We start from the raw sequence: 11902 nt of genomic DNA on the forward strand, positions 1-11902 counted from the left end.
CGAACCAGTCTGAAAATTCCTTGAGCCAAGACAACTGAAAATGGTTGTGGGGGTATAGCAACGTACTCGTCGAAATGTTCATGAGCCCCCGGGAGAATGGATAACCACTCTCTGTGTCACGACGTTAAATAAATTATTACTTATTACTTAGTTAAACCTGGAACTTGTGACTTACAAGCGTGTTGTCGCTACAGTGGCAACCGAAAAAAAACACCTTGTAAAGTGCTGGGAGAGGGGAGTGCTGTCGGAATGCGCAGGCTAGCATGTTATCCAGCTCGTCACTTGACCTACTAAATTGCCGCGCATTCACGTAAAGGACCAACACTAACAGAAAACGTTAATGGGGAAATCGACTGGAAAACGACAAATTAGGAACCAAATTGGCAAAGTTTAGTTTTACTTTTAGCCTGTGTGTCACAGCCGTCTCCTCCCGGGGAGAGGCGGCTGTGACAAACTAACTGTCCCAGGGTTTCTCGGGATTGGGACGAGCTGAAGGATACACTCAAACAAACCATCATTTCATCATATGTCCTTTACCATCTGTGGGTGAGCATAAAACGCCCACCAGTACCCTCAATGCACACGGGTCTTTGTTTAATAATGCGTTGGCTCTCTCTCAGGAGTAGCCCACTCTTTCCAAACCATATGCAGAAATAAGTCACGTAATTGAATTTGCATCGTAATTATTTCTCTTGACAACAACATGTTTATGTTTGTCACGCACGTAAGAACTGCGGCAGATCTCGTTGCCGTGATTTGCACTTGTTATTAGCTATTTCTCAGTATAGAGTAGTGCTTTACAGTAGAGTCGAAGAACAAATGACTGCTTCACCGTGAATGCCACTGACAGAGGCACAGGTATGTAGACTTTCTAACAAGTGATTGAATTGCACGACACCGATTTGGTTCGCTTTGCACACGAATGAAATTGTGAAGTTCGAATAGCGAGCTAGTAGCTGAGAGTTTTAAAACTAATTATTTTTCAATGTTGAGACAAAACTACGCGACTGCTCAGTGCCGAAGGCTCCCACGTTAATACCAAATACAAAATTACAGTAACATTCTGTGCTCCTGACTTCATTATGAACTGAGACACGACTAGCAACTTGAATTGCAGCAGATCTATTGTTCTTTTGAACTGACAACTATGGTTTCAACGCGACAGAAATTGCAATATTCGTGATTTATTGACACAGAAGCGAACATTTTATTCTAAGGCACTTACGTATCCAAGAAACTATTTCGTAGAAGCTTTGATTTGTAACTTTAATTACTTTGCATGGTTTGTTCTATATTCATATCATCATAAGGCTACCAATAATGTCAATTGTTCTGAGGCTAAAGTTCATTAATTGTTTTTTCTGTACCAAATAATTGTTTTCGCCGACAGTGTTTTATGACAGCCCGGTGAAACAAATTTCCATAATGAACATTGGCCATTTGGGTTTTAATGAAGAATTTCAACTTGGAAACCATATCGAGTCGAAATCGCACCGAAAAGCATTCAACCATTGATTTTACCCGCAACTAAATAACTCACGCTGTTATAAATTTCCCATTCATTTTAGAATGGCCAAGAGTCGATCGATGCCGTCCCTGAGAAACAAAGTGGGTTCTGAAGAAAATTTCAACTCCAGCGTGCACTCCAAGCTTCAGGTGCAAAATGGTCACCACGTCACGTTACAGACGAATGCTTTTCAAAACAAACGTAAACTGGAGTTATTTATTGAGTGCACGGATCTTGTACAACTAGACACGTTTTCAAGAACCGACCCCATGTGTGTACTGTATGTGAAGAAACTCGGACAATGGATGGAACATGGAAGAACGGAGTCCATTCCAAACAGTTTGCATCCAAAGGTATTTTTGTGGGAAATGTTGTAGGTAGATTAGTTCTTTTTAACGTCTCCGCTCTTACTAGACCACTCGGCTAAACCTCTAAAACGGTACCACGACGTGTATTAAAGCAGTTTATTAACTTTTGCTCTGAATAGTATCTAAATGGAAATATCTAAAAGCGCCATCATTCTGGAGGAATTCCCACGTTAAAACTAAAATTACGAGTTGTAGTAAGTAAATATTTCCATATTATTCTATTTTACATTATACGGACGGACACTCTACTATAACGGTGTACAACGCGCTTGAACGATTCGTTTCTCAAAGGATAAAACAGTTTGTCCGTATGCAGTTGCCATATGCCTGCTGTCGCTATTTGAATACCTGTCATGTTTGGGAATATAATTTTTTATTTTTTTTAGAGCAATTTTTTTTTTGATAAAAGGGGCGTTTAAAAAAGATGCTGACGCCAAGTCAGGTGTTCGGTGGAGAATAAAAAAGGTCGTGAAAAGAATGTCTAAAACAGAAAACCCTAAAACCCTCTCATTGCACGACAGTGCCAAACATTACATTAAGAAACAACAAATGATTTGAGATAAAATAAGTAAACTTTATGAAATGACCCTAAAATGGCTGTCAGTTTGTGCTCATTTTCCGCAAAACATGATATCGATAAGAGAGCAACTAAATCGAGTACGTGCGTTAATTTAGTCCAATTATTTTGGTTTGTCTTAGTTCGCGTATGAAATTTAAGATCTCCGATTTGAATACAAATGGAGCTTTCTTAAATGCCCGGAGAATATTTTGTGCAATTTTAAAATGTAAATATGAATCTAATCCCTCCAGTAGACCTTTTTGATTAAAAATTTCACCGCTATTGATTATGATTGAGAGCGAGAGGTGATAGTTTTTTTCAGTTGTACAGTTTTCCTTGTTATATTTCAAGATACTAGTTAGTACCTGAGCAAGTTTGTGCTCAGAACTGATAAGCCAGTCAAAGTAAAGCGATCGTAATTAACACTGAAAAGAAAAAAAAAGAACCCCGTGCATTGACTGTGCATTAATTATTTACATGACTTATATGTTGGAAGCAGAAGCTTATCACATTTTCTAGGTGATATGCTTCTGGTTGCAATTCAGTGTCTTTTCTCCAAGTTCTGTTTAAACAGGCAAAGATTATCAACATTTAAATTTATTCGATTCTGACACTCAGCTGATTTGGTTTCAAGCTTAGCTTGTCTCTATATGTGAAATTTCAACGGTAATGGAATTATTTTTCTTCAGTGCTTCGAGGCATACATATATATTTAAATTACGAAAGCTGATTAGAAACGATTGCGGTTTTCCTGCCGCCTTGTGCCCAGGCCTCACGTTTTCAATAAGTGTACGACGCAGTTCACTGACGTGAACGTGTCATTTTGGAATATGCCAATCACAAGCGCGGATCCTTACCAGTCTCCAACATTTTATGAAAATCAGTCAGACTTTTCAGAATTACTCAGAAACCCAGGAAAGGGGAGTTTAGGGAGTTAAAATCCAAACTGTATTTCCTAGGGGAGCATGGTCCCGTACCCCTCTAGAAGCTTGTACTCTCGGCGCTCGTTGTTTCGGAAATCGATCGCCATTTATCCTGAAACCCTCTCTTAGTGAAAAATTTTTATTTCTCTTCTTTTATTCTGTTCAGTTTGTAGAAACGTTCATCATTGAAGCTAACGCTACAGTCCATCCAAGGCTGAGATTTTCAGTGTTTGATCTGGCGAACTTTACATCCAAAGACCTCCGTAAACACGATTTTATTGGATCGCTGGAAATAGAACTGGGAACTCTTTTAGAATCGGAGTGCGGCTCCTTAATAAGAACACTCAGACTCCCTGGGGATGTCAAGTCACGTGGTTACATTCACATTTACGTCGACGATGTAAGGGAGAGTAGAACAAACATAAGACTTCATTTTGGTGCCGCGAATCTGGCGAAGAAAGGGATCCTAGGGAAATGCGATGCGTTTTATGAGGTTAATCGCCTCGTAACGAAGAGTGGTCATTTTCACCCGGTGTATAGATCTGAAGTAGTTACCAGGACAGCGTCACCCAAGTGAGTTAATTGCAGCCTCGTCTCTAGGCGTTCTCGGCTCAAATGGGTCTCGGGTTTATCCTGAGCGGTGCCAACACCGAAGAGCACTTCTCTTGCTCATTGCTTCCCAGACTTTGCGCGTACAGGGAGGCAAGAGAGAACGCCTGGCGACTAGGCTGAGTTATTATAATTTAATCTCTCGTCAGAAGCCGTTGTACTTAGTTCCTCAATAAACTGTTGACGGGTCGGTAAAAGTATTTGATTCATTGCCTTCTATTTATATGAACAAATCACACACGATCCCAATAAATGTTATCGATGAGACTGGTCTGACATGGTGACGTAAGAAAGCGTTTGCAGCCGAAAGGAAAGTTTGCGGATCGGCTTTGTCAAATCGTTATATTAAAGACAAGATGTGCAAGGTGCGAAACATTGTCGCAAGGTTGCAACAAACAGAGTTTGTTCCACTTTGTTCAAAAATTGCACGAACAGAAACTTTGTAAGACAAAGTTCATAGAAAGTACGTTACACTGGGAAATGTTTAAGCTCCTCTTGTGCGATGCAAAATTTTCCGGCGAAGGCTTTGCAGACAACGGTTAAGTGCGCGGCAAAGTTTCTTCTTTTTAGTTTTTGCAATGTCAATGATATCGACTTAAAAATTCATCATGAAATGTATTTTGTGTTCAGATAGCTTTGCACTTTCTAGACTGATTGCAATTATTCTTATCTCAATCTGTCTCGTTTTTGTGTCTCTCTGACGGGATGGGGTGTGATGGTTAATTATTTACGTATCTGAGCGCGGATTTTCACTTGTTGCATCAGGTGGGCACCGTTTGATATCAGTCTACAGAAGTTGTGTAACGACAATGTTGATGGACAGCTCACGATATCTTGCTGGCATTTCTCTAGCAGTGGTAATCACACCATGGTAGGCGAGGCCAGGTTACCTTTGAATCTACTTCTCAAGAGGTAAGATCAATCTAATGTTTGTCTGAACTGATCTAATTTGAAATGAAAATGTGCTCTCCATGCCGACGAGTAAATCAGTCAGCTGGAATTGACAATTGACATTTCTGTAATATAAATCTCTCCACAGAACAGTTAGAGAACTGGATATAGTGAATCCCAGAAAGCAGATAAAAAATAAACGGTATTCAAACTCGGGAACGCTGCGCATTTTACATTGTCACGCCGATAGACAATTCAGTCTTGTTGATTACGTCAGAGGTAATTGCATCATCAGAATGGTATGCGCCGTTGATTTTACGATATCCAACGGACAGCCCTTGACCCAGGACTCCCTGCACACAATGGACGAGGAAAAGGTAAGTATCAGGGTCGTAAACTACACCACCAAAGGAAACTACTGTAACGAAGCTCTCTGATTTTCGTGGTGGTCTGCCATAACGAATAACCAACTTCTGTAGTAAATATATAGCTGATTGTATACCATGAACACGCGAAATATTGTTGTTTCTCACTCAATGGAGTACTCTCTCTTCCGTTGTCATTCTGCATTTAGTTTATAGTACGATAACCTCAGCAAGCTCAAGAATTCTGATGATAACTCTGCCTATTAGATATGGATTTTTTGTTATTTCCACGTTCTATCAATAGTTTCGAGTTCGTGAGTGGAGTTAATGACGTGGTTGACGGTAACCTTCTTTTGCCGTTTTCAGAATGAGTATTCCCAGGCCCTTGAAACTGTGGGAAAGGTTTTGTCAAGCTTTGAACAAGATAAGAAAATTCCAGCCTACGGTTTTGGAGCCCAGGCCTCCTCGACTGGCCCTTTACCTTATATGTTTGCCCTTGAAAGTGAAACTGGACAAGCTGAGCTTGAGGATATGGATGTAAGTTCTCCGTACAGTCTGAGAAGTGTCTGACCATTTTGTTTATATCTTCACTGATATATTTGTAATTTATCGCATATTTGTGGAATCTAAGATCATAGTTTGACTGGAAGTGGTCTCTCGTAAAGGGGCAGCATGGAGAGGTAGAGCGCTGGCCTTGCGATCAGGTGATTGCAGGTTCAGGTCCCCTTCTGACCACTAGCTGGTGTTGTTTTCTGTAGTCCCAAGTCCTACTCATCGGCAACGCTTCTATATAAATAGCTAATGAGTTTGCCTCCTGCCAATTGTAATTTTCGACTTTGTTATGTTAAATCAGGAGCCATAATCGGGGACGGAGACCGTAAGCGCGCGCCACTTCAAGTATTGGGGTTGTTCCCATGATATGGGACAATAATTCTATTTTTAGAACAGATTGCACCATCGCCTGCTGCACACGCGCGTACATGCTGCGAGGATCTTTGCGGATGTCGCGCGGAGTAAATGGCGTCCGAAATTCCCGACATTTTTCATGTTTTTTGCCCACAACTCAACGCGTTTACGTCTGTTGGAATTTTGCTTAAGTATTTTCGTCGTAAGCTGCTCCAGTGTGAGTGAAGTAAGACAGTGTCGAATTTAGTTATGTTCCGCTTCAAGCTTATATATATCGCTGACCAAGTTGTGTTCCGACGGATGCTTCTTTTACATGAGCTGTACATTACTCCACTTTAAATTTCACATATGTTGAAGATTAACAGCTTTCCCATTACACAGCAAAAAACTAGCTGGATATATTCAGATATAGCAGAGCTTCAGGACTTCACAGTTTCTTAGCTCCTCTTACCACACGCTTGCGAGGAATTTGCCAGTCTATCGCGACCGAAAAGTAAAACAAAATAATTGCTAGTTTGAGTTTCGTCTGAATTGTAAGCAACGCTGGGTGTTTCATCAAGGCCCAACAACTTTACGTCCGTAGATACTGCTCAGTTTTATTTGTGTAAAAATCCAGTAAAGTCTCTGTTGTCGATGAATGAGAGCGCCCGCCGATGCGTGTTTTGTACAGTCAGTAAACATGACAAATTGTACTTCCGCCGCACTTTCGTGTGAAAGCGTACATCGAACTCAAACAATAACTCTATAGATTTTAAATACGTTTAAGACTGATAAAAGCTTAGCTGAAAATATGTGAATAAAGCAGAAATAATCAGCAAAGTTACGATGACGCTTTCTTTAATCAACTTCGAATAACGATTTCGATTTTGTTGATCGAGTTATCAAAACTCCTTGTCTATTTTCATTTTCGCAGTGTAAAACTTCACTATGCTTATGTTGAAGAAACACACGATGTTAGTAGCCGTTTTTGCGTTCGTGAAATTTGTTGCAGCACCTCAGCACAAAAGATAACGAAAGAAATCTTTGTCAAGAAGAGTCGGACTTGAAAGTGCACGAGCTGCATTATGCAAATGAGCTAATTGTACGCGTCAGACTTTCCTTTCAGAAACTTTTGCAAACTCACCAAACGAGCAGAAACAATAAAAAACCATCAAAACAGGTTTTGGTTATGATTAACCATTGTCTGAGAAACTCACAAATTAACTCGATACCAGAGTAGAGAGTTTTCTTGCTATATTCTTAAGTCAGAACGAACGCAAAAACATACGCGTAAGCTTACAACTAGCGCGAGCAGATCTTATTATTCATTTCTAACGCGAGATTGAAGTGTTGTTTTCGAACCTGGAAAAACCCACCTTTTCCGTTAGCTCAGAGCATAAAACTACATATAAGCGCCTTGGTTGGTATTCCCTGTCTTATTCCCTGCCATCGCTGTGAAAAATACGCAAGATAATCGTTCATATCTCACCATTTGATCACGCAACGTGACAACATCCACACGAGAGCCCCCGACATGTGCGTGGATCCGCGCGGATATATGACGTCAGGATGGCGCAATTTGTTCTAAAAATATAAAAATAGAGTCCGAAAGTGTGACGTCACAAAAAAATAAATTAGAGAAATTATGGGGTTTGGCGCCATTTTCAAATACAGCGTCCTTAAGAAAGGGTCCTTGCCAAAAATTACCTCTTAATTGTAATTCCCAGTCGAAATATAAAGGATGAAAATTTGGTACAGCCAGGAGCCCATTACCCTGGTACAGCCCCATATAAATCTCTCTAATTTTGAGTCAGTTCTAAAGTGAAGGAACTGAAACAAATTTTGAAGGGTTTGTATGGGATGTTATCAAACTTTGATCCCTTATATCTCTATCGGGAATTGCAATTCAGAGCTAATTTTTGGGATGAGGGCATCTTTTAGGATCCTTTATAAGAATATAACATCATATCCCATAATTTCAAAAAATTTATTTCTGTGACGACATCACCTTAGGACTCTATTGTCCCATATCATAGGTGCGCGCGAATCCCAAGACTTACGGTCTCCGTCCCCGATTATGGCTCCTGGTTAAATTTATCATATTTGTTTTCAAATTTTTGAATGCTGGGCCTCAGTAGCACTTGTGCTTAATCAGTTCTGAGGTAAAAAATGTTATTTGTTTCGTCGTTCGTCCATTCGTCCATGCTTTAGCCATTCATTCTTTTGGTGGGCCGGTCGTTTCTAAGTCATTCTGGCAGCTTCAATGGATGAGGCCTAAACGTCCTTGTGGAAACGGATTTAAAAGGTGATCTATTCTTTATGTATGCACGTATTAAAACAATGAACACACTGTTTTTTCATGGCAGGCTGTGGTCGACGCTTATTGGAAGCGACTGGAAGACGTCAAATTAGGTGGACCCACTTACCTCGCGCCCGTCATCCAACAGATAGCGGCATATGCTGAAAAAGAAGTATCCCAGTGTTCTCAGCACTACACAATAGGACTTGTTATTGTGGATGGCATCGTGAATGACGTAGATAATTTGATTGACAAGTTAGTTGACGTTGGAAACTTGCCCCTTTCGGTAGTTGTTGTGGGCGTTGGACCTGCTGATTTTAAATTAATGGTAAGAGTTGTGTTCATTGTGTCAAAGCTTGTTACAGGTTACTTCTCTAAGAAATTCTTGTAAATCTGAAGTGATTGTAAAAATAATGGGAAAACCTGAATAGACGCCAATTAAGAGTCCAGACAAGAAACAAGCAATCGAGATTTTACGTTCTTGTATTGTTGTTGTTTTAGATGGTAATACATGTTTCACTTAGTGATTTCGACTTTTTTTCTTTGTCATGTATTGCATGAAATTTCTCTCCAAGCTTTCCGGTTTTTATTGAGTTATTTGTTGTAAAAATCTGGAACTTCAACACAGTTTAACCTTGATTTTTTGGTTTGTTGCTCAGGATGAACTATTTTCAAAAAGTAAACGGCAACTGAAATCAAAAGAAGGAAAGACGTTGGAACGCAGTAACACAGATTTTTTATCACTAAGAAGACACGTCACAAACCCGGGAGTGAACGATTCAATGGTGAGTATAATCACTCTGAAATGTAAAACCAAGCCAAACGGATATTTTATGACAAATAAGTGGCCTAAGCAGTTCCTAGTCATCAGGGGCGCGATCCTCTGTTGGTCGGCAGCAAGAATAACGCCCTCTCTGGCCGGTCCCCGATTTCTTGAGCGTGAGCAGAGTGCCCATTTTCCAATGTACTGAGTCAGTCCGATTTGAGCGGAACAATCTCTGCGTAAAGAGACTGTGCTGAGCCTCCGTGAATCGCGCACATTTTTTTCGATCTAACCAGTGAGGGTTATTCTTGGGTCAGACCAAAAGGATCCCTGGGTACCAGAATTCCTTCGGCTGCTGTCAGCTGATTAAGGAGCTTTAGCAAAGCACGACGCGCGGTGGAGCCAAAGAGGAAGTCACTAAACAAAAGGTTAAATGAACAAGAAATGACCAAATTCTGCGTTTCCTTTGGAGAACGTGAACCGCGACCGCTAACTTTTCGAGTTGTCTTTTGGAATTGAACTTTGTCATTACATACTTTTATACCAATAGGCGCACTGAACAGATCTACACAGTTGCGACATTCAAAGGTGAAATATAAATCCATTTTCTACAAGGCGTCGTCCTCGGTGTGGTCGTCATCATTGCTAAAGCTCCCTAATGCGGTTTGTGGGGGACGGAAAAGGAAGAATGAGATTATCGTTTCAAAAGGTCTCCAAGACAGGTTTTGTCTCCAATTTGTTATCTCAAGCTTCCTTCGTCAAGATGGAGTGACATCGTTCCACGTTCTCTCGGGTGCTTGCACCATGGATAGGCTTTGCGAGTGCTTCAACAAAAATTTACCCAAAACGGCACTTACATGCTCGCCCCAGTGATATCCAAATCCACGGTTTAGGCGCGAAAACGTCCGCCAGGTCTATCACAATGTGGGTAGAGAATACGTCGGTACAGTAGAACCCCGTTAATCCGGTTACCAACGGGCCAAAAATATCTGACCGTATTAACGGGTGGCCGTATTAAAGGGGTTTTTAAATAAGAAAATGACAGGCTGAGCTTTTCTTCGGGCCAGAATAAAGTGGCCATAATAACGAGGTGGCCGTATTAAACGGGGTGGTCGTAAGGCGGGGTTTCACTGCATTAGTATGACATATGCTGCCTCAGGTAGGAGGGGTGACGGAAAGAAGAAGATGTATTCGATTCAAGTAGTGTGCTGATGAGAAATTGCATATTAAGTCAGTATGTAGGGTACAATTTGCATCACAGTTAATGCTATTTATCAGTATTACTTTATTTGTTTTGCCTTGTCTTGTTTTTTTCTTATGTTTGAATTTCTTTTCTCTAGGCTCGTGAGGTCTTTGCGAATATTTCACAACAAATTGTTACATTTTTTAAATCTCGTGGAATTGTTCCCAACCTTCCGACGAAAATGAACGTTAAGCAACCCTGGGACGAGTGCAGTAATGCATCTGATGTACAACTGACAAGACCGTCTTCTCCGCGTATGCGTAAGATATCCCAGCAGATCGCGGCGAGATGTCCAACGTGTGGTTCTGTAATTGAGGGCGATTCGTTCAACAAGCTTTCGCTGTAACTTGTTTTAGTCTAGAGACTTTTATCATAAGGCTTACTGAGCTACGAGCAACTTAACTTACGTGCTAGCATACACTACAGGCCTACTTCAGGGAGTGGACGCGTTAACCTTTGTAAACAAACGAAACACATTCACCAGACAGCACAAAGTCCAAGATTGGGCGAGGACCTTTCTGGATTCTAACAACAGTATTAAGAGGCCAAGAGAGAGACGAAAAAGCCTCGTAAGAAGAGGGAATGCGTGTCGCTCAGCAAAGATTGCTCCACTAAAGGCGGCCTCTCTTTCTCTCTTTCTCTCTCAATCTCTCTTTATTTCTTTCTCCTTCCTTCCTTCCTTCTTTTAATCTCATTGATTCCTTGTTCCTTCTTCCCAGTTTTATCCTCTTTCCCATTTTTCCCATTCTGTCATTCGTTCTACTCAGTTTATTTTCACATACAGAGGCACTAATCACCCATTTAATTTTTCCAGCAAACGAACATAGTGCAATAAAGTATTTATTTCATGGCTCTAAGTCTTCCATCCTGAATCCAGTGAACTAATTATTAGGCAGCTAAGTCTACTTCAGTATTCCATTTGAAAAATGGGTGCAACTCATTTGATGAGCACTCGTTTAAATTGTGGGAAAGAGACTGTAAAAAGTGACTTACAGGATATTTGAATTAACAAATTAGAAAAGCATTTGAAATTCCCTAAGTCAAAGGGCAGTAGCCATGAAAATGTCTTAATCGACCGGATGATGTGGGCAATTCAGTTTGATCTAAGTGAAGAGATTAAGCTTTATAGTAGTTTTTCTTTTCTTCTCTCATTGATTTCGACACGTCATTTTAACATGAACAGAATGAAACGTTTTGATCAGAAAAACCTTCTAATGACTCTAATCCAAAGTTTTTTTCAAGCCACCATTCTCGTTGTTGTCTTGTCCACGCTGCTTAGCTGTAGCCTTCTTTAATTGTTTCTCCCACGAATCCCCTCACTACTTGCGGAGTGAATATGACCAGGACCTTAGGAGCTGCCAGCAAGAAGTTCCAACCCCTCAAGGGTTCGAGCCGCTGAATTGGGCAAGGCAAGGCACAGCGATAGAACGATTCAGTCGGCTTGGAATAATGTCAATGTACTCTGGATTCAGTTTTTTTCTCCAACGATG

The 11902-nt window shown here is 40.7% G+C and overlaps 1 protein-coding gene across 1 annotated transcript; it reads left to right on the forward strand.

The window, feature by feature from the left end:
• The first annotated feature begins 80 nt into the window (after positions 1-80).
• Positions 81-11264, forward strand: LOC145478816 (copine-1-like). Its single transcript, XM_081456991.1, has 9 exons — positions 81-858; positions 1569-1860; positions 3524-3930; positions 4732-4878; positions 5006-5234; positions 5589-5759; positions 8474-8734; positions 9066-9191; positions 10510-11264. The coding sequence occupies exons 2-9, from the start codon at positions 1570-1572 to the stop codon at positions 10756-10758; spliced, it is 1881 nt and encodes a 626-aa protein (XP_081313117.1). The 5' UTR covers positions 81-858; position 1569; the 3' UTR covers positions 10759-11264.
• The last annotated feature ends 638 nt before the right edge of the window (positions 11265-11902 follow it).

The sequence above is a fragment of the Orbicella franksi genome, chromosome 2, assembly GCF_964199315.1.
Source record: "Orbicella franksi chromosome 2, jaOrbFran1.1, whole genome shotgun sequence".
Classification (NCBI taxonomy): Eukaryota; Metazoa; Cnidaria; class Anthozoa; order Scleractinia; family Merulinidae; genus Orbicella; species Orbicella franksi.